At 39.8% G+C, this 23024-nt stretch overlaps 1 protein-coding gene across 6 annotated transcripts in view; it reads left to right on the top strand.

Annotated features, from left to right (window-relative positions):
* pard3bb (par-3 family cell polarity regulator beta b) overlaps positions 1–23024 on the top strand; it is a 227686-nt gene that overhangs the window by 94161 nt on the left and 110501 nt on the right. For 5 of the 6 annotated variants that reach the window (XM_042425837.1, XM_042425835.1, XM_042425836.1 and 2 more), the window contains 5 exons: positions 7877–8068; positions 8537–8695; positions 13143–13296; positions 19780–19885; positions 20240–20355. In XM_042425837.1, coding sequence (XP_042281771.1) covers positions 7877–8068; positions 8537–8695; positions 13143–13296; positions 19780–19885; positions 20240–20355 — 727 coding nt within the window. The remainder of the gene's footprint in view (positions 1–7876; positions 8069–8536; positions 8696–13142; positions 13297–19779; positions 19886–20239; positions 20356–23024) is intronic. The other variant, XM_042425838.1, reaches the window with a different exon arrangement.

Below are 23024 nucleotides of genomic sequence, written 5' to 3'. Positions count from 1 at the left end.
AGTAAGTCTGTCACTGTGATAGAAGTTCATAAAACACATAAGTGGACACATTTACCGTGTTCAGAGATATTCTCTGTACTCTGCTGTTGCCAAGTCTGGATTGGCTCGTAATAGTTTTCGGGTCACATCTTTTTTTGGTTTACAGTACAAATAAAGTCCTTTCAAAGCATTGAGTGCAAACAAGCAATGAATTTCACACCGTGTTTCGTATTTTCACACCTCGAAATCAAGCATATGCCTGGTAGTATGATCACACCTCACTAGCTGGCACATTCTCCAGGTTGTCTGTTTCACAGAAACAGCATTCACACAAACCTCCACTCAACTTTACTGCCATTTCTGTTGACAACCTCTCACTGGATGGTCTCCGATTTTAGATTAAGGTTTCCCTCATTCTCACTTGTAAACAAGATCCTAAAATACTCCTCTATGATTTGGGGCTGCATCTCTCCCTCAGCCAGAAGGAGGCAATCCACCAATTTTCCAGCTGAGTACCACAGTTTTAGACTTGAAGGTACTGATCATCATCACGGCTGCTTCGCATTCAGCAGCAAACTGCCAGTGTGCGAGTACTGTTGAGGTCTATCTATAAACTTGATCTTTTTGCTTTTTTAGGTTTAAAATTGTCTGCCAGACTGAAGGTTTTCATTTGTGTAAAAACACTTAACCAAACTCTCCAAAATAGAGATCTACTTTTAAATCAAACTTCACTTGCTCAGTGAGATATCTCACTTTTAAAACAGGACCTTTGCCTTGGCATTGTTTATGAAGATGATAAATAAATATCAAAGCCTTGATGGTTCATGAATACTGATCATGGACAGTAATGATTTTTTTATATAATTTTTTCTTAATTTCAAGTTTTTGTAATTTATTTTGCTACCACCCTGACCTTCAGCCAATCCCAATCTTTTCTGAAGACCGCACTGACCGCCTTTTCTTATCATTATCATCTTATTGTGAAAAGATTGTTGAGTACCAAGGAACAACTCTGCCCCTACCGCCTCTGACAGGTCATAAGCTCCAAGATTATTTTCGCTTTGTTTGGATGTTTTAATGAGTTTCCTGCAACACAACATTGTTGTTTTATACAAATAAGAGTCACACACAGCTTCGGCATGTTTTTCATATCATGTTCTAGGAGACTTTAAACAGTTATATGGATGCAGTTTCTATTTTTTTATGATTAGAAATGAAGGTTTTTTGCCAGCTTGTTTGTGTTTATGGAGAGGAAACAGAAGAAGGATGATGATGAAATGATGGAAGGATCTTGTCTTTCTTCTCCTCCCCCTCTTCCGTTCTCTCATTTTAGCCCACCATCTGGTGTTGCTTGCTAATGTCTGTGCTCACTGTAGAACAAAGACATTACACCACCTCTATACAAGCACACACACACACACACACACACACAAAGTCACTTATTTTTTGACATACAATTCCTATTCATAAACATTCCACAACATAACAAATATACATCCACCTGCTGTGTTGGCTGTCTGTAAAGGCATTTTGTGCCACGCAATTACTCACACATATAACATAAAAAGACATTTTAAGTCATTTTATTCACACAAGAACAAGCATACGCCTGCAGAGTTGGCTGGTGCCTTGAAACTAATGTTTGAAACAATGATGCTCTTTTCTGCTTCCAGACCTTTCACACCTCCTGTTCTCCCTCTCCCTCCCTTTCTCTTGTTCTTCCATGGATTTGAATTATTCTTGCATGTTACTGACGGGTGCCCTTGTTTATTTTCCTTTACCCACCTGTAATTATTTTAAGACATTAGAAGGATAAACTCTGTCATATGATTCAGCAAAAAGGAGAAGAAGGTGCTGTTTATAGTTTTTACCAGGACCCAAAAAAGAAACCTAGCTTAATCTTGGAACTGTGTTCTGGTAAATATCACAACACCACTGTTAAATGAATCCAGCATACAAAGATTATGTGACATAAACATCAGCTGTATATAGTTTTTTTTAGCTGTGTTTTTGTCTGATAATGTTGATTTAAGTTAGAAAACATGACTTATGGATCGGCAAAGTCTGGAATAAACAGAACAGAATTGTGCATAGTGGGATTCATCATCATAGACCTCACCTTAAATACATAGCACAAAAAATGAAAAATTATATGGCACAGCCTAAGACAATATATGAGGATTTGAATATAAACCATCCACATCCGCACTTTGTCTACTGATGCAAAGGATCGATTTGAAAGGTTTAAGTGTGATACCGTCAGGCTATTTTTGCTCTGCTTCTGCTATCTAGTATGTGATGAGCTGCTGACTATCTGTCTGTCCTTTTCCTGTTCTGTGTCTTTTTTTTTTCCACAACAGGAAGCATTCTCCTTAGTGCCAGATGCTCCTCACACACACACACTGACATATTAAATCAGTAAACAGTTGGCAGCTGGTGACAGAGAACATTCAAAACACAACAACTTTATTGAACAGTTTCCTCATTCTGATTATCCCTCATCCATCACCGCTGCAGCCAGTGTGTGTGTGTGTGAGAGAGAGAGAAAGGGAGTGTGTGTGTGTGTATGTGTGTGTGTGAGAGAGCGCTTCTGTGCATTCTGTTGTCTGTTTCTGGTGTGTGTGTGCGTGTGTGTTACATCTCACTGGTATCGTCACCAATGTGACCTCACAGAATCACTACAGTAGATCTCCCATCTGTTACACCCTCAGAGACCTGTTTGTGCACACTCACACATACACACACACACACACACACACGTGCACACACACACATGCACACACAAACTCCCTGGCAGCTTGGTGTCTCTGCAGGAGCTGCCATCATCCCAGTGGAGAGGAGCTGAGAAGGGTCTAATGTCTCTCTTCTTCGTCTCTCTCTGGCTCTCCGTCTCATCTTGTGTCTCTCTCTTCTGTTTATTGAAGGTTTATCAGCTCCTTCATCATCCTATCATCTAAAGTCGCTGCTGTGTCTTAAAGCCCTCAGCACATGAGTGTCACACACACACACACACACACACACACACACACATATATGTCAGATTTGATTCCAAGACGCTGGGGATCTACATGGGTATTGTCATAGCAAGATGTTCTTCCTACAAAACAAAACAAAAAAAAAAGAGATTAACATCACCTTCAGATTTATAAGATTTATAAGTACAAATGTCCATAAGATTTGTTAATGGTTTAACACTTCCTCTATCATTATTACACACAGAAATAGATTTTTTGTTTATGACCAGTAGAGGTCTGGACAAGCCTGTCTTTGTTTAGACTGTACTCGCTCGCTTCTTCTGCTTTTTGAGCGCAACCACTTGACCAGCAAACTTTTCTTCCACTGCTCTCACACTCACTCACCAGTTCCGATCACATTTTTATCCAATAATTCCTATAAACTATCCCCCTTCTAAGGTTTCATTGTGAAGAAGACAACAAATATGGTTCAGAAACGTGCCAAGAAGCAATTCCGTACGCATGCGGCGAGCTTCTGCACTTGAACAGAAGGTTGCCCGGCCCACACCGTGACCCCTTATTACAACGTGACCACCCATAACCGTCCGTAGCCGCGGAAAGCGAACCCTGCGCCGCCGTCATCTGCTGTGGTTTTTCGCAGGACCTGCAGGCCTCCCCACCCCACATGTGTTGACCTCTAACATGCAGCTCCAAGGGAGATTACCCTGATGGTATTAGAGCTGTACTCGTTATAATACAAATCACCGGAAACATCAACGAGTCAGAAAATACTGTTTTGTATTTGTATCTGTCTGTACAGCTTCCTCACAGACACTTAATCTGTAATATAAGAAAAAATTAATGGGGGCCAACCAATTCCTTTTTTCTCTTTCCATCCCCTAGATACAAACTCTGGTCACCCGTAGTTCTCTCATCCACAGACATTTATTTTAGCCTCAAAAACCACTGTGGTTTGCACCTCTGTCTTTCTTTCCCTCTGTTTTTTGTGCGTGCCTTTTCATCCTCTTTCTTTCTTTCTATGGTTGTAAAAGCAATTCAGTCACACCAAGATTGTGGTCTGCGGTCCTCCAGCTAGAGCCTTTACACTGACCATTAGGGGATAGTGGGAGAAGAGGGGGGTGGGAGATTGGACAACGGGGGCCAGTGATGGACAGTGATTTTTTTATAAGTCAAAAGCATAGCCCATAATGTCGGGTTTTGTCCCTGCAGTCCTTACCTCAGCCATTTGTGTGTGTGTGTTTGTGCGTTATCACACCTCCTGCCGCATTTAAACACAGCAGCGACTGTTGTTTGGCCTTGTAAGATGGATCCTTGGGCAGTCATTTCCACAGCATGGGACTCTCCACACAAACACATGCATATACACACAGATTTTCTCAGCATGGCTGGGTTGAGGGGCATCTGGAAGGCTCTCAATAAAAAAAAAAAAACATGTTGCAGAAGGCAGGTGTCCTCACACACGTGCACTCATACACAAATATACACGTATAACAGTTTAAAGCAGAGTAAGTGTACGCCTAATATTACACAACTTATCTTTATTCATCTTTCTCTATTTCTCCCTCTGATTCATAGTTCATCTGACCTTTGGGGGTGAGTTAAGGACATTTTTCTTTATGTATGCATGTGTATAGTTGACTGCTCAAGCTCATTTTAATATAGTGTGTCTTTTCATATTTCTCTCACACACATTTCTAGTGCGGTTTAATAAAACGACACACATCCCCACACACACACACACACCGACAGACACTGAGCTGTCTTGTTAATAGCGCATCGTCCCGTTGATCGATCATTGTGGCAACCCATTTAAATGTTAAACGACCAGCATGAGGAGGTTCATCTATGCAAACAGCTTTTTTCTATAACCGGATGGATTTGATAGAGTTCATTTGGCGAAGATACAAACACTTTTTTTTTTTTTATAGCAATAAACAGAAAAAAAAACACACACGTGGACACACACCACTGTTTATTATTTTAGTATCACACACAGATATAACCACCTATCATAGCAATGAGGCTGAAATAATAATAACGTTCCAAGAAATTGCAGTGTGCATCGGCAATTTGTTTGTGCTCATGTCCACTTCTGTGTGTGCATGCGTGTGTTTTAAAGCAATTCCAGTTAATGAAAAAGGGAGGCCTTGTTTAATTTTGTGGGTTTTTTTTTTTTTTTTGAGTTAAGCCACGAAATGGAAGCGAGTTCTTTCTCTAAGCACTTGGATGTAAAAACCGACAGAACAGTCAGGTTTGACACCAAATGATGATTTTGTTTTTCTTTCCTCGTGCTTGTTTGTCTGGTAAATTATTGGAGGAAGCCCGGAGGCTGTGCTTATTCATTGTTTTACAAGGAAATTGAATTCATCACCCAGATAAACAACTTTACATACATTTGCATATTTTTGTCAGATTCTATCAAACATCTCATGACCCGTGGGTTGTCCTGACCCTCAAGCTGAGAACTGCTGGTGTAAACTTTCCTACAGTTATAACAACACCCGTCCTCTGTCTCTAAATTCATCCTGGCGTTGGTTCTGTCCCGTGCTGAGTGCAAGAAAAAGAAACCATTAATTAATGAAGAAGGGAAGTTAAATCAGGTAAATAAATAATGAATCGGCAGTGGAAAAAAAAACTGAAAAGTTGATGAATTGAGCACTCTTACAGAATGTCAGAGTCTAATAAATTCTCAACGTAATTATGCGCAGAAAGTAGCTAATATTTCTCTTCTGGGTGTTTTTGAAGTTCTTTCCAAGGTTGTGGGGCTTCCTATCATGTCTGGACAGTTAGTCTGATGGGGGGGCAGTTTTTGCAGCAGGGAAAACAGTTTTCTGCAGAGTAGAGGACTTTGTGTCGGCTTAACGTTGTTAAACCTACAATCCCCACAGACAAACACTGTTTAAACCTGACACTGCTGACCCACGCAAACACACAAACACACACATACACAGGCATGCTCATAAAGAGTAAGACTGAAGTCATGCATGTACATAGACAGCCACATGTAGACTAAAGCTTGACAGGCACTCAGACTTTCTACCATGAGCACATACTGTACACTCATTCTTATTTTTTGTTTTTCATTTTCTTATTTCTGACACACACATACTCTCAGTAATGTAGATAAACACAGACACAAGAAGTCAACCATGTAAATGACATGTAAATGCATTCACAGACACAGTTATTCATGCTACAAACAAGCTTCGTCTCTGTCTGAACACTTCAGATATGATGTCCAGCATCAACTGGTCATTTGGAAACATCTCATCTTTGTCCAGTGTAGTGCAGTCGTCTTAAGGTCACATTGAACAAATTTTCAGTACAACCTTGACATCCAGTGCATATTTGAATGCCTTTTAAATCATTATCCCCTACACTACACCACACCATACCTTAACCAAAGCTTAAAGGAATAGTTGGATATTTTTTTTGTGAAATACACTCACTCGCTTTCTGGCTAAAAGTTATATGAGGAGATCGATATGACTCTCATATCCGCAAGGTAAATATTTAGCAGCTAGTTAGCTTAGCCTAGCACAAAGACTGGAAGCAGGAGCAAACAGCTAGCCTCATTCTGTTCACAAAATCGGCAAAACAACCCAGATATAACATGTTAATTGGTAAGCTTTAGGGCAGATGGTAAGTTTTTACTACCTTCAGACAGAGCCAGGCTATAATGTAGCTGTTTCCCCTGTCATTCCAGTCTTTATGTTATGCTAAGCTATGCTAACAGGCTGCTGGCTGTAGCTTCACATTTAGCACACAGACATGAAAGTGGTATCAATCTCCTCATCTAACTCTTGGCAAGAAAACAAACAAGCATATTTCCCAAAATGCCTAACTAATACATTAACCTCACAGTGGATGATATGCACAGATTTCATATGAATACAATTTCTTTTTTAAGTTTGTATTGAATGTTCATAAATCGTCTCCGAGCAGTATCTGCTTTATGACTAATTGTCTACTTTGAACATCTATCTGGGGACATTGTTTAAATATGACACATCACTGTCGACATCGGTTGTGTTATTAGATAAGATAATATAATTTCTCCTGCAAAGCTCCTGTTTTGGACTTCATGCTGTGCTACAGACTACTCAATTATTTTTCTCATCTGATCCACAGAAAAGTTTCTTGTCTCTCTAAAAACGAATCTTTCAGAAATAACAGTTTATCTGAGGTTGTTCAGTATTTGGAATAGAAAAAGTGTTTTTGGACGTTTACTTGCATTATATTTCAAAAAAGTATAATCCATATGTGCAACAGTGCTACCTCTCCCGCTGAGCAATCACTAGCTTCTAACACACTTTTATTTGGCGGGATCCACTCGCTTCCTTTGTTTCCAATGTTTTTCCTGTTAACTTTCTCTCAGATGCAGTCGTTACTGCCATACTTCTCTGTTGATAATATGTTGTTTTTCCACCATCATTCTTGGATTATGATAGTCATTTCTGTCTGAACAGTCTCTTGTTGCTTCTTGTTTCTTTTTCTGGTTTATATGCTTTCCTCTCTATACTCACTTCACTCTCACTATTTTTCTCTCTCTGGCTCTCTGTGTTTGACACATTCTCCAATTACCTCTTGAAAATGCACAGGTCATTTTATTGATGTTGCTTAGCCGAGAGATGAAGAAAGAAGCAGACAGTCCAAATGGCTTTTTTCATTTTCCTTTTTTTTTTTTTTTTCTTCTTTTCTTCGAAAATAGACTGGCTGCAATTTTTCACTCATAGAGAATTTTAGCTGAAAAGCTCCTTGTGATGGTTTCTCTCAAATGGAAAAGCTTTTAGTTTTAGCTTTTGGAGACAATTCAAACCCAATGAGCTGACCTCTGTCTCCTCATCCTCACCCTGTTTCCACCCTTCTCCCTTCCTCATTTGATGTCTCTCCTCTTCTACCTCCATTACTCTCACTCTCAGAAGGACGAGGTGTCCCGTGGGCCAGGCTTTATTTCGGAGAATGGGAAGGAGCAGCTCATGTTTGAGGTGCCTCTCAATGACACCGGCTCGGCAGGGCTGGGCATCAGCCTCAAAGGAAACAAGTCCAGGGAGACGGGAGAGGATCTGGGAATCTTTATCAAATCCATAATACACGGAGGGGCTGCATACAAGGTGACATAATATTCTCATATGTACGCAAATGAGCAAAAATATACAGAAAAACAGTGCGCATTTCTTAAAATGTCAGTCGATAAGGGAAAGGGAAATGCAGCAGGGGTCGGTATGCGCCTTAACCATTAGACCACCAGGGTGCCCCGAATTTATCTTGGTTTGATAAAAGAGATGTTCAGTGAAAGCCACGTGTGTGTGTGTCCCATTATAAGCATCACAAAGTGGTTCAGTCAGATTTTTCCTGCCATTTATTAAGAGACAGCTGAATGAAAACACAGCATAAGGTAAAATGAATGAGGCACTTTGACATCAAGCTAATCAATTAAGGACACATACACACAAATACATGCATGCAAATAAGGTTGCATGATTTTTGAGCTAACAATGGTCTTGTAAAAACATACATATGTCTGAAATCCAGTGCAGTGCACAGAATGTTTCAATCAAGCTGATGTGCATGTCTTATAGGACGGGCGTCTGTGTATCAATGACCAGCTGGTAGCAGTTAACGGAGAGTCGCTGCTAGGACGCTCCAATCATGTGGCCATGGAGACACTGCGCCACTCTATGTCACATGAGGGAAATGTAAGAGGGACAATCCAGCTTGTGGTCCTGAGGGCTCTGAAGGTACACACACACACACACACACACACACAGAGTAACCCACACATTTAGAGCATCAATTCATTTGAGTTTTAGGTGAAAAAGGGCAACAAACAAAGTACAGTAGAACACAAGATCACACTTTCTCAACAGCAGACAATTTTCCAAGGCAACAGTTCTAAGAAAATGAGCATCGTGTTTACTTTAAATTCTCCCTCCAGTCAAAATTGTGTTTTTCTCGTATTTTGATCCTTGACCTGGATGTTTGAGCTTCACTGTGCAGAATGATGTATGTACAGAGTTTAACACTAGAAGGCTGTTTTCACATTCATCTGCTGAAAGGGTAGAGTTTCACTGTGCTCACCCAAAATCTTGAGGTGAAGGTGCGCACATATGAGCATGATTTGTGACATTACAAATCATCTTTGGAGCCAATTGAGGGCCAGTAAAAAGAAAAAACTTACACAAGTGAAGCCCGAAGCCATCACTACACATGCACTAAAAATAGACTTTTCAATGAAGCAGGAGGAATCTTGTGTCCAGCAGTCAAACTATCCATAGATTCAAGATACAATGAGGGAGAAGAAGGAGTTATCATTTGAAGTATTTTTAACAAACGTTTTTATGGAAAAAGTGTCAGACACAATTCATTGTTCCAAGCAGAGTATTTTTTTTTACGTCCTAAGCCATGTCTAGAGGTGATCTTTACATTTGTGGACTGAAATTCACTATCGGAGATTAAGTGGAATATGGGGGGGAAAAAAATGTTTATTTTAGGTTTTAATATTCACCATAATCACACTTGCTGGTCTGAATGTGTGTAATAGCCACACGAAGGCTATTGCTTATGAACATAAGGAGCATGTTTGTGTTTTAATGGATGAATAAATGTGAAACACATACTGAATTAAGTATGTTTTTATTACCTTTTGAAAGCCAGAATCTAGGTTGGGACACCTACTGTGAGAATGCAAACATGCCTCTGTCACTTGACTAAGAAGAAAACAAACATGTGTGCTTCTTTTTATCTTCACTCTGTATCTCCTATCCCCTCTCTTGGCTCTCAATGACTACAGCATCTTTTTTTTTTCTCCCTGCAGTCTATTGACTCTGCCTCTTTCTACACATGATGACTTTTTAGCCCTTCCACCCATTCTTTCGCATACTTGACACTAGTCTCCCTGCTCTCTTCTCTGCTCTTACCGGCGGCAGCAGCAAAAAGAGCATTTGCACTTCAGTTTTTTTTTTGTGTGTTTGTGTCAGTGTGCTTGTTTTGTGTGTGTTCTTCACTCAGCTGTATCTCTTTTCTTTATGAGTAAAAAGATGCTTTTCATCTCGGGCTGCTTTTCAGCTGATGCCTTTTTACGTGGCTCTGCAGAATGTTTGTACAATCCCTTGTACACACAAGTGTAAATGGCTTTTTGCCATGGCCTGCCGGTAGTGGGGGGAAAAAAAAAGCTACATATACACCCTGGATGATATGCTCACACACACAAACACAACAAGCACACAGACAAATAAATAGATGAACGCAAAGAGAGTCCATACAGAGGACAAAGGTTCCAGTATTAACGGGAATTTAGAGTCGTTGATATAAATGAGGTGTAGAAAATATTAGAAACACCTCTCGGTACGATGTAATACACACTATAGTTGTAAAAAACCCACCTCTCTAAAACTATTTTAACAAAACTCAAAGGTAGGATTTATTTTCCTAATAAACTGGCAACTGAGTGCATGCGTGCATGTAGTTGTGTGCTTGGGCTCGCAGGGCTTAGGGCATCCCCCTGCCAATAGCTTGATGGTGGAAGCTGTTAGCAACATCAAAGAGTTGCATCCATGTTTTCCCTCTTTGTCTTGAAGAGTGGAAAAGAATGGATAAAAAGAGAGGAAGATAAAGGCAGATAGATAAGAGACTATACCTTAAAAGCCTTTTTTAGACTTCAGTATTGATGCTTTTAACATTACAGAAGTAGACCGTTCTATTTTTTTCCTCTTCTGATGTTTTTTTTTACCCTTGTATGTGCCCTTTTACTCTCTCTCTTTCTTTTACACTCAGTTCTTCTTACTGTATTCATCTCCAGCCAGCTCTCTCTAATCTCACAGTTTATCCAGCTGGTCCTTCTCACTTAGTAACTATTCAAACGTCATCATGCTAAATAACAATAGCTCTATACAAGTTCCATATCGATAATCTGATGCTGTTCCCTTAACATCACAATAGCTGAATTTTTTCATGTTTCTGTATAACTGTCAATATTAGGCATAAGGGAAGTTATTTTTGAAGTTGTTTTAAGGTAATTCCTATAAAAAAAACTGTAAACATTATGATTTGGAAAAATCCTACCAATTATGAATTCAAGATAAAAACAAAACTAACTAAAACTTTGATGAAGTACCCTGTGCTTTGTAGTATGATAGGGTTAGGACTTCGTAGCACCCAGTACCTTTCCCTACTAATATTAAGTGTTTAGGAATAGCACTCTTTAGTGGAGGAACTACTCTAGCCTGACCTTCTTTAGCATGCCAACACCTTGACAAGAACCACAAACTGCTTTCAAGTGGAGCAAATGAGTTATGAGAGCTGAGAGCACAATTTAAACCTAAAGGACTGTTACATTATCTGGGACACTCCTGAGTTTCTGTGTTCTGTAATATTGAGGATATCGTTTAAAAGACATTTTTTGAAATGAAGGAATACAGAAAACATTTATGGATCCAGCAGCCATAATGTATTTGTTTGTTTATCCAGGTCAACACAGGAAAAATATAATAAATGTAATGTATGATGTGTCAAGTTGAATCTAATTAGCATCTCAGTCCATGTTTAGGTTTTTGAGTTCAGCATAAAAGAACTGAACATAAAAACAGGTTTTTGTAAAGCAGAATGTTTTTATACCTCAACAATCACTTCTTCGGTGTCTGGAGAGTGAGAACCATTTGTTTTTACAGAATAAACTGATTGCACTATGACACCGGCTAATGGGATGCGTGCTGGGAGAGAGCCAGGAAGGGGAGGGGGGGGACTGGTGAAGAGTGGTGTCTCCTGGGTGGGAATCGGTGGAGATGCTGTGAGTGGGGCAGGTGCTGGTATTCATGGGGGGTCAAGAGGAAGATGACAAGGCAGATTTATTAGACATATGTTTTTTGTTTTTTTTTGCTGTTTGAGTGGAGGGCTTATGCAGCGCAGAGAGGCAGATACACAGAAAAAAAACACAAACACGCCGCACCACACAGCCTAAATTGCATACATATGCATACATGTTAATGGGTAAGGGTTAGAATATTCTCTACTTACAGTACGCTCACAAATGACAAATACATGCAAATTAAATTCCTAAAGAAATAATACACATAAAAAGACACACATCAAGACTGAAATCCCTGCTTTGTTTGATTGTTAGAGGGCCAACCCTCCCTGAGGATTAGTGTCAGTAAGACTGTCATTGCCCCCCACACATACAGACACAGACGAGTGTAGCGGTGTTAAAGACAGTTACAACCCATGGGTCATGGGAAACAGGTCTTTTACCTTGATCCTCCACCATCCTTTCACTCTCTTTTTATTCAATCTCCTTGACATCTAATTGTGTTTGAATAGACAACTACAAAGCCCTAACTCACTCCTCTGGTCATCACTCCATTTAAACGCAGTCTGCATACCAAACATTTGTACCTTTTTCATGTATTATGTTGTTATTTATGATTTATTTTATGATTCATTCAGAGTTCATTTTATTATTTTAGTTAGTTTCACAAATCTAATTGTTTTTGTTTGCTTAAAGGGGACATATTATGCACATTTCCAGGTCTATATTTTTATTCTATCTTTCTTACTCTACTGGAATATCTTTGCATGGTTCAAAAATGACTCCTTATTTATCTTCTACTAGCTCTTTATTCAGACCCTCGGTTCAGCCTCCGACTGAAACAGGCTGTTTTAGCTCCTGTCTCTTTAAGGCCCCCCCACCCGATGAGCCCACTCTGATTGAGTAGCTTCTGGAAACTCAACCAAATACATCTTTACATGTTCAAGAGAAAATTCGAACTGAAAAACGCGAGTGGACAATGCAAACAACCGTAGCAACAGAGGCTGTTTGTGGGCATGTGTGAACAATCTGATGTCAGTTTGAGGAGGAAGCAGAGGTAACTTTATAAACAGAGCATTCAGAGCAGGCTGAAGCCCGGTCTTTTGATTTTTTTTAGGGAGCATTTTTACATATAATCACTCAAGTTTTGGAACTTTAACCATGTTTACCACAGACATCTGGCATCATAACAATATATAAATTACATAAAATCAGAAAAAATCATGATATATCCCCTTTAAAAAAGTGTAAAAAGGAAATTATTCAATAGTCTTCAGTACATCTTGATATTTTTCTCTCAATCCATCCATTTAGGTAACTATCCCTCCATCAAACCAGTCTGTCTGTATGAACTGTGTGTTTTTGTTACCTTCGTTTTGCAGGAACAACACGGAGTGTCACCCAATCGCTCATTTGACAGCTCCTCTAGCCTGCCCGGACTGATGAGCCCAGTGAACGGCCTGACAGGATTGGTCAGTCAGACCAACGGCCCCGTTCACCCTCCCATGGTGAACAACAATCTTTATGCATCTAACGGTGAGCAGAGGTTTTTCACTTCAGCTGTTCGTCAGCAAGCTAACGGACATGACATTTACATATAGCTCTATTCTGATTTTATTTATTTCATTGCATTATTGATTTTGAATCCTGGAAAAAAAACAATTCTTGGCCTTTTCCTCTCTTTATCTTGTCTTTGGGTATATCAGATATAACAATATGGAGCATAGCAGTGGACAGTTCATGCAAATACACCAAAAAACCTTTGACACAATGTGAAAACTTGCAGTGGAAAAAATAAGTATTTCTTCTAGACCTGCAGGCTCTTTTTGAAAGACTTCTAAAGCATTTACAATTAAATTCCTATTTGAGTGCTGGTTCTCAAGTATCAAACGGTTGGCGTAGAATCCCCGGTCAAACTCTTAGGCTTGTTTAATCAGTGTTTGCTTGCATATTCCAGATCTAAATTAGGACACCAGGAAATGTAGCTTATTTATATTTAATAAGACAAAGTTATTGCATATCGGCTTTTTGTTAAGATAATAATAATAATGAACTCTCATGCATTGAGAAGTTTGGCATATCTTGTTAAATTTAATCGGGCTCTGAACAAAAACATGTTTATATTCCTCAAACCAAGTTATAATTTAAAAAAAATAAACATTGTAATCTTTTATTAGTATTTTGAACTAAATACAAGGGCTAACTGAGGAAACGGTACTGCTGGGAAATTATATGTTCAAACCAACACAGCAAACATTTTCCACTGTTATTATATTATTATTATTATATAATAATATTATAATAAGTACAGCCTCCTGTGTTTTTAAAGTGCCATGATATAACAGTGATAATCTACATTGCACATTATTTTTTTAAATCAAATTCTCAGTTAAAGGAAGCATTTTTAAGCATTTATTTTGACACAACAACACTCAAACAAATGCTGATTTGATCATTTTGACTGTTTGCACTTAACAAAGACGTATTCCCAAACGCTTTTTACAGCTACTTTCAGCTCTTTTCCCATTTTAATCAGTGATAAGAATGGCCGGAATTTGTTGGGGGGATCCCTGCATGTTTTTTTTATGAAATTGCTCCCCACTAATTTCTGATACATATTTATACTGACCACACACACACACACACACACTGGCAACACAGACATTTTTCTCTAATAAAACCAATTTCCAACACTGTTTATTTCTCATGTTGCCTCCTGGAACAGCGTTCTGGTTAATTCCGACCCCGTTCAACTCCTGATTTATTTTGTTTTTTCTGTTTTATTTTTTATTTTTTGCCGTTGAAGCAAGCATCAAAGGTGGGCACATCATTTGCCATAAGCTCAGTAAAACACTAAATAAGTTTAATAATGATGAAAAATAAACTATGTCTTCAAGATTAAACAAACTAAAAATAAACACAAACAAAACAGATATTGTCATTCACAGTGCAACTTTAATTAGAGACTATTTTGGCCCTATTTTCCCTTTCATTTCTCTCTCTCTCTCTCTCTCTCTCTCTCTCTCTCTCTCTCTCTCTCTCTCTCTCTCTCTCCACGTTTTTTTTAATTTTTCTCAAGGTTCTGCTGTTTGTTTGTTATTGCAGGGTTCAGCCTGTTATAAAGAGTTATTTTAGTGCCGTGTGTTTCATATCGCTCTTTCTCACTAACTCTATCCACTCCCACTCCTATTTATCTTTATGTGCTTGTGTGTGTGTGTGTGTGTGTGTGTGTGTGTGTGTGTGTGTGTGTGTGTGTGTGTGTGACTGAGCATGCTCGCCTGACTGTATACGTGTACATGCTTGTGTTACCATTAGTGCATGTGTGCCTGTTTGTTAAAAAAAAGTGTGTATTTGTGTATGTTTGTTTCAGAATGATATCTCTGCTTGTTTAGAACTGAGTTGATGGCTGCTCTGTGTGTGTGTGTGTGTGTGTGTGTGTGTGTGTGTGTGTGTGTGTGTGTGTGTGTGTGTGCGTGTTGGTTCAGGGATGGGATTGGTGGCCAGTATCAAACAGTGTTGTTTTTTTGTGTGTTTACACTGCATCTGATAAACAGCTCTGACCTTGAACACACGTCGCTGTTCAAATTCACCTCGGCTGTGGTGTCATTTACATGCACGCTCTAGTGTTATCCGTGTGTGTGTGTGTCCACATACTATGCAGCACATTTCTCAGGCTCTGTTTGTGTGCGTGTGTACACTTGTGCACTTGACACTATTTCACTCCTCCTAATGAACTATTTCACATGCTGAATCCATCTTATGTGGTATTGAAGTCCAAATTAAAATGAAGATTTTTCTCGCGCTGATGTTTGCATTTGCAGAAGAATAAATTGAGTTTAATGAGTCCCTACATATGTATTTATGCAGATGTGTTATTTTTTTGCATTTTATAGCTCTTTCTCTTTATCTCAAATCCATCGCTGCATCTCATTCTGTCCGCTACCTTCCTCTTTCTCACTTTTTCCTTTTCTTGTCTCTTTGTATTTTTCTCTCACTCTCTGGAGAGTTAATCACGCTGATGGGAAGAACTAAAATAAAATACAGTTTTAGCTTAGCTTCAAATATTATGCAATATTCCCAATTTTTGTAATCGAAGAATATTAAAATTGGTTTTGTTTTGTACACCCAAACGACCCACCAGTCTTTGTATTTCCTCTAAAGGGGCGCTTCACAGATTTGACACATAAATATCTGTTAACTCATCATTACGAATACTACTTAGCCTGTAAAAACAGTCATATAATGTCCTCTGGAGGACCGTTGTCAGCTCTGTGAAAATAACCCTCATGATGGCAACAGGATTATTTGGGTTTGGTGAGTAATTTGGAAATGGAAAGCCTGTGCTACAAACTAGAGCAGGGTGTTCCCTGCCTATCTAACTCAAAGACGAGTCGCCTTTGTATTACTGGCCTCCACCTTTGTTGAAAATTCTGGCACGTGATGTTGACGGAACAAAAAAGGCGGAACTGGAGGGCAGTGCAGCACCCGGACAGTCAACAGCGTGCTAGAGTTATCTTGTAATTAATCTTCAAAACAGGAAACAGTTGCAAGCATGTTTTGATTTAATGAATCAATAATTACCTTTGTGAGACCAATGTGATTGTAGTGTGAACTTTCTACGCCGTAACTCAGAGACTAATGTTAGCGGAGCGGAGCAGCGAAGTCCAGCAGAAAAACGACCAACACACACTGCAGCATTAATACAACCTGAACCAACTCTGAGGTGAAGAAAGTCAGTCTGTTTCACCTCAGAAACCATGTGCCTGCTCAGCGTGTTGGACAGCCATGTCTTTCCCCGGAGCTACCGGTGCAGCAGAGAGGCTGCTCTCCACTGCTGGAGACATGACATTAATAACAACACAGCAGAGCACTCCTCCTCCCTCAGTTTATTATTCTTATTCAGACAGGAGACTATAAGATGCATTCAAATTAATTAATGTAGGTAACTTTTTAAAATATAAAAAGGCTGCAGACCATTTATCTTATCTGCGAGTTCTGTTTCATATTGTATTTCAGTGGATTAAGGACACAGGTCAGTGTTTTGGCACACAGTATACTGGAGCAAGAGACTGAAAGTGCCCCCTTTTCTATTCATTCAATCAAGAACTGGTTTTGAATTGAGAATCGATTCTGAATCTAATCAAGTATGGTGATAGTATTGAATCAGGAGATCAGCATATCGTCCCAGGCCTACAAAATAAACACTTTAGTTTGTCACAACCTTTATATTTCATCTTTTTGTTACATCTTGGTATAAAATTTAAATCTGTATGGACACTTTCGTCTGTCAAATCCTGATTTTTTCACTTATGTGCATGACACTCTTAAGGTGCACGCACATGCCATGTATGCTGCACCACACATGTTCTCCAGCCTTTGCCACCTTTGTCTGGTGGGAAAACCCTGAGTAGAGGTCTGGAGTTTGAAAGACATGGAGGGTTTACCAGGCAGGTATTGTCTAAAGGCGCCTTTACGCTGTTCCACTGTGGGCTGTCTGAGATGAAAGTTGACATTGTGAGAGAAACTAAAACCTTTGGTTGTCAAACCACAACGGTGGTCCTAGATTGCACCGTGAGACATCCACCGATGACTGATGGGGTGCGAGACAGGCGAAATTCTGACAGTGTCAGAAATTTAAGACCATACTCTCACAATGTGACTGCTGCTACGATCCACATCTACAAACAAACCAATCAGAATAAGACGTGACATTTCACAAGTGCAGTTTTTTGAATAAAGTTTAGGGAGAAAACACACTTGTTCTTCTTAACACATTTGTGGTGCACAAGAACCAAAATAATGGAGGTGAAACAGAGAAGAACTTTGTTGACTTTGCTGCATTTTCAAAACATCAGAGTGGCGCAGATGGATGACGTGAGCTGATGACATGCCTGGTAACACACAATAAACTTACAGTCGTTATTGTTGCGCAGTCTAAAGGCGCCTCAATGAAGAGCTCTATTGAGTTGCATTGTTGGAAGTGGAGGATCCAGTGTTTTTGGAGCTTTTTTTGGGTCTTATATATATATATGAACATTTTTTAGCAATATAGTAACTTGTTAGAAACCAGTAAAATTGCTGTTTGGAGGTAAATTTCTCAGTTCTTTGTAAAATGGGAAACCAAACATCATTGCTCATAAACTCTGTCGTTCTAATTTGTTTTCTACCCCACACGTGCACAAGCATCTCACGGTCATGTTGCTTAGAAACACATCTATAAAAGGGATCAACCAGCAAGATATGTCGGCCTCTGCTGCGTCAGTTTTGACAATTCATTCTTTTTCAAGTACAAGTTCCATAAAGGCTGTCCTTTGTGGTATTTACATGGCCTAAAGTGTTTAAATTGGTTAAAACTGTCTATCCCGTTTGTGTTAATCTTAAATAAACATTGTGTTTTACAGTATATCCAACATTTATCAATCTGAAATCACAATTACATCATACAAGGACAGATAATTTCTTTGGAGCCCCCATCAAAGTGAAAGTCACCATCAATTCATCATTCTGTCATGCGTTGTTGATATAAAATTACTGTTCAGGCAAATTAAACTTCACTCTGACCAGAAAACATAATCATCTTTAAATGATACAGGCCCTTCCTTTTTTTTAGAAGATTTTTTCTAAACTGGAGGGGATTTTCATAGACCGTATGATTTATGTGTAAGATTCTTGATACGGTGGTTTCCCCTAAGACAGGAAAGGGTGGTGGAGGAAGGATGGAGGAGATTGGGAGTAAAAGAGAGAGAGAGAGAGATGATTAGACAGACAAGTTGTAGCCAAATACAGACGGAAGGAGGAAAAAAAAAAGTGCAAAAGAAGAGGATTCATATATCTGCTATTGGAGCAAACTGCTATTGATCTATCATCCACACAACAAATGCCTTTTTTCACTTCAAAGAGTGGGAGTCAGTGAGAACAGATTTGTGTGCGCGTGTGTGTGTGTGTGTGTGTGAGTGTGAGAAAGAAGGTGAAAGAAGAATGTGTTTTTGACAGTTCAGCTGATTAAGGTGCTGGCAGTGAGGAGGAGGGAGGAAGTTTAGAGAAAAAAAAAAGAAAAAAGAAGAGGCTGAAAACTGAGTGGGAGATAAAATGATTTATGGGAGATCTGAAAGGAGAGATAAATGACAGCCAAAATATCAGATTGCAAGAATGGGAGCAGAAGAAAAATAAAGCAGGTGATTAGTGTAGAGAGAGAGAGAGACAGAGAGAAAAAGGGAGGGAGGGAGGGATAGAGATGAGAGGATGCGATATCTTCAGACGCTGCTATTGTCCTCTCCAGCTCCACCGTCACACATGTGCACAAGCGAGCACGGAGAGGAGACACAGCGACGATCGTGCAATAATCCCGCCATGTGTCGTGTGGCAGCTAAGCACTCAGAAGAAGAAGTGATGACTAAGTAAATCGTGCGCACGCATCAAGTTGACATAAACTCGTTTATCAAGCAGACGCAGCTATATCACGACAACACATCTGGAGCAACTTCTGCAGATGTAGAGCAGCATTTGCTGTGTGCTTTTCATCCTCTTCCTGTTTCTCTTGTGTTTTTTCATCATCCAACTGCTTTCTATCTGTCTTTCTCTCTATGTTTATCTCTACCTTTCCATTTAACCTACTGTTCAGATGTATCCTTGTCGTAAGTGGCTTATTTTCCAGTTGAACTGAGTAGTATGTAAATGGCTAAATTGACCCCCCTTCCTAAAAAAACAAATCTAATCTTTCTTGCTTTTTGAATGTCAGCTGTGGTCAGACTGAATTGAGGCCTGTTCCAGTAGAATCTTTCACCCGTGGTTGAAAAAAGTCATAACGTCCGCAGAAACATCTCTGTTCTATGTCAATTTTAACACACGATCCCGTCAAGCTGCTGGCCTCCTGTTTGAAATTGATCAGAACCGCTCTAACCTCCCAACACTTATTGACCAGGTCTTCAAACCAGCTCCAGCTTGTTTGTTCATCTTAACCTTAACGTTGTGATTGGCTGCATCTTATCACGACTCTGTTTGTTTCTTTTGGCTTTCCAGCGACTAATGGGAATTATTCCCACATGGATGAGGAAGAGGAGGGGGAACTGTGTGGACATGAAACGGAATTAAGAAGCTCTACACAATACTCCTACATACAGGAAAGGTGTGTGCTAGTGCATGTTAATCTGCATGTACTTGCATGCATACATTTGTCTGTGTGTGTCTTGTGCTACCAAGTATGTCACGTTGTTTGTAGTTTGTCAAAGTGCAACACTGGCTCTGCTTTTACAGTAAGCCAGTTTCAGTTCAATTTGCACGTTATCTGCATGAGATATATCTTCACACAAAACAAATTAAGAAAATAAAATAAACAACGCTGTAATTAAAGAAGAAAAGTAACAGATATAACAGATCTCAGGAACCGAAAACCAAATGTGTGAAAGGATACCACAATAATTCATCTGAATGCTTTAAAATGTGTGTCTGTTGTTATTTTGTCTCATAAATGTTTTTCCAGGGAAACCTCTGGCCCAGCTCAGCCCCAGTCTCCTACCCAGAGCCAGAACCAGCGGCAGTTCCAGCATGTTAAAGCATCCAAGAGCATGGACCTGGGTACGAATCCGCAGCACACTGGTGGGGAGATTTTTCTGTTTATCTACTCTGCATGGTGGCTGCATGCATCTTATCTGCACAGAGATTTAAATATTCCTGCTGATGCATGGCTGTGACACCGACGGCATGTTCCCTCCGAGCCACGTGCAGACTGACACCTATACAGACACGTACTGCATACTGAACACACACACACCTACAGATACTCAAACATGTCCTCTCTTTCTCCCCTAACCGGCATGTATTTTTCTACCTTCTGAAAAAAAAAAGAAAAGATAAACGAGTCTCAATATGTGTCGCAGGATTTTAACCGTGCTTCATTACGCTCTTTTATGTACGCAAACAAATCGCAACCTCCGCGGCCCCGCGCGATGCCGCTTCGTTCACCTGTTGCTCTCTGATCGCTGAGTTCTGACACGAGGGTTCAGTTGATATTTAAAAAAAGTCAACTTTGGAAATACGTGTACGTGCTCGTGCATACATCTGTGTAACATGACAGTGGATGCAGCGGCGCAACAATAGCTTATTGTTTCAAATGTCACTTCCCTCAGTCCTCCTCCTCAAGCTGACTCCTCTGCCATTTCTCGATGCGTGTGTGTGTGTGTTTGTATGAGAGAGAGAGAGAAAATGAAACAAAAGAGCAGGAGACTATTTGAATAGCATAGGCATCCGTTTCTACATGAATAACAGACTGTATGTTCTGTGTGTGTCTGTACATTGTCCTTTTTTACGCGCTTGATCTTGACAAACACATTTGGAGTCAGTTCATGTTTGCTTGAACGGCGTGATGTGTTTTCAACGCCATCAAGCAACAGTAATAACAAGTATTTTATATACAGAAATAGTTCAGAGGGGAGGATTTCCCATCTCTGTGGATCGATATTATCCCTCAAGGGTTCTTATTCCCCGCCTGCTCACTGTCTCTATAAAGCTCAGGAGAGCACAAACAAGGCAAAGAAAGCTGAAGCTAAGAGGAAACAAAGCTAATTAAGTTTGTATGATAACTGTTCAGCCCAAAAAACATCAACATCAGCTTATGATTAGGAGGATATATTGGTTCATTGTGACAAATCGTTGTTTAGAGAGATCCGGAAAGCCTGGCTGCTCTGTGGTGATGTGAAGAGGCTGACCTTCACATGTAAAGCTCTCTGGTTAAAAGGGGTTTGGTTCTAATCTTCTGTGTTTTGACAGAACAGGAAGACTGTCGTAGTAGCGATAACAAACATACATCAATAACACGACGAGACTCTCGAGCCTCCTGAAGTTCTGCTATCAACACAAAATAGTCCGCTCTCGTGAGCATTAATTAGCAAATATTTCTTTGTCAGTTTGCTTTGCCTTTGCATAACTTTATGTAAATCAGATTTTGCTTATTAGTACTTTATGTAAATGGTGGCCGTTAGTGTTTTGTGTATGAAAAAATGAAAAAGAAAGGGGAGAGAGAGAGAGAGAGAGAGAGCATTCTCAGCATTTCATTCATGGGTCAGTTACATAATTTCATTTTTATTTAATTTGCCCTGATTTCATTTTCCACCCCAGTCCAATTAAAAATTTAGGAATAATTTAAGATCAGTTCCAGATTATGAACTTCCTCCCCTGGTTATTACTGTCAGTCCCACACTGTCTCCATCGCTGTCTGTCTCTCTCTGTCTCTGCCTTCGCCTGCGTGGGGGGTTCGTCCCTCTCTTTGTCTCGAGGTTCGTTCACCGCCGATATGAACAGAACAACAACTCAGTTTGGGATTAAGCTACACAGGTTACATTTGAATTAATCTGAATGAGTGTGTCAGTAATTATATTAGTTCAAACTTTTGATTCTTTTCAAATGCAACGTGACATCCTGTATACGCGTATGTGTGTCTACATGTGGGTATCTGTGTGAGACTCCCTCCTTTATGACACGCCTGTGTGTGTATGAGTGTGTGTCACACACGTGGCATCTACACATCTGCTGAAGTAGACACACACGCACACTGTGATCCACAAACTACTGGGCTGCTGAGGCAGTCGTGTTGATTTGCCGCAGACAGATGCTGTCAGACACACACACACACACACAGCTAGAATTACACTTTAGGCTTGGTTTTCATTAGAAAGGTATTTGTAGGGAGAAGCCATGTTACTGCTTGGTTTCTGTGGTCTGAGTGTGTGTGTGTGTGTACTGGCAAAGTGCTACTAGTCAATGTGTTCCTTGTTGGCATCGGGCTGCTCTGTGGCTTTAGGAGGAAGGGAGAAAAAGCAAAAGAAAAACTTGTAAAAATGAAAGGAGGATTAACAAGGAGTAATGATGGAGAGAATGGTGAACAAAGGAGACAGAAAAGGAGGGGGGGGGGGTGCCGCTAAACGGGACGAGTGTAACCGAAGAAAAAATAAAAACATGGAAGGAGAGAGGTGAGGGTAAAGAGCAGAAGGTGAAAGGGACAGAGAGCAAAGCATTGACTGAGAGGCGAAAAGAGAGAAAGAAGATGAGAGATTGAAAGAGAGAAGGGAGGGTGAGTGACAAATGAAGTGAGAGAGAAGAGAGGAAAGGAAATGACTTCAGTAGCAGTGAGGCTAACTTAACATCACAAGAGAAAAAAAAAAGCAGCTAGCACTGCAATCATGTAAAAAGAGACACAAAGAATTATAGTGTGTTAGAGAATGATGGAGAGAAAATGAGAAGCCCAGGAGAAGGAGAAATGCAGGAAGATT

Source organism: Thunnus maccoyii, chromosome 11 (assembly GCF_910596095.1).
Source record: "Thunnus maccoyii chromosome 11, fThuMac1.1, whole genome shotgun sequence".
Classification (NCBI taxonomy): Eukaryota; Metazoa; Chordata; class Actinopteri; order Scombriformes; family Scombridae; genus Thunnus; species Thunnus maccoyii.
The sequence above is the reverse complement of the archived record's forward strand: the minus strand, read 5'-3'. Positions and strand labels throughout refer to the sequence as shown.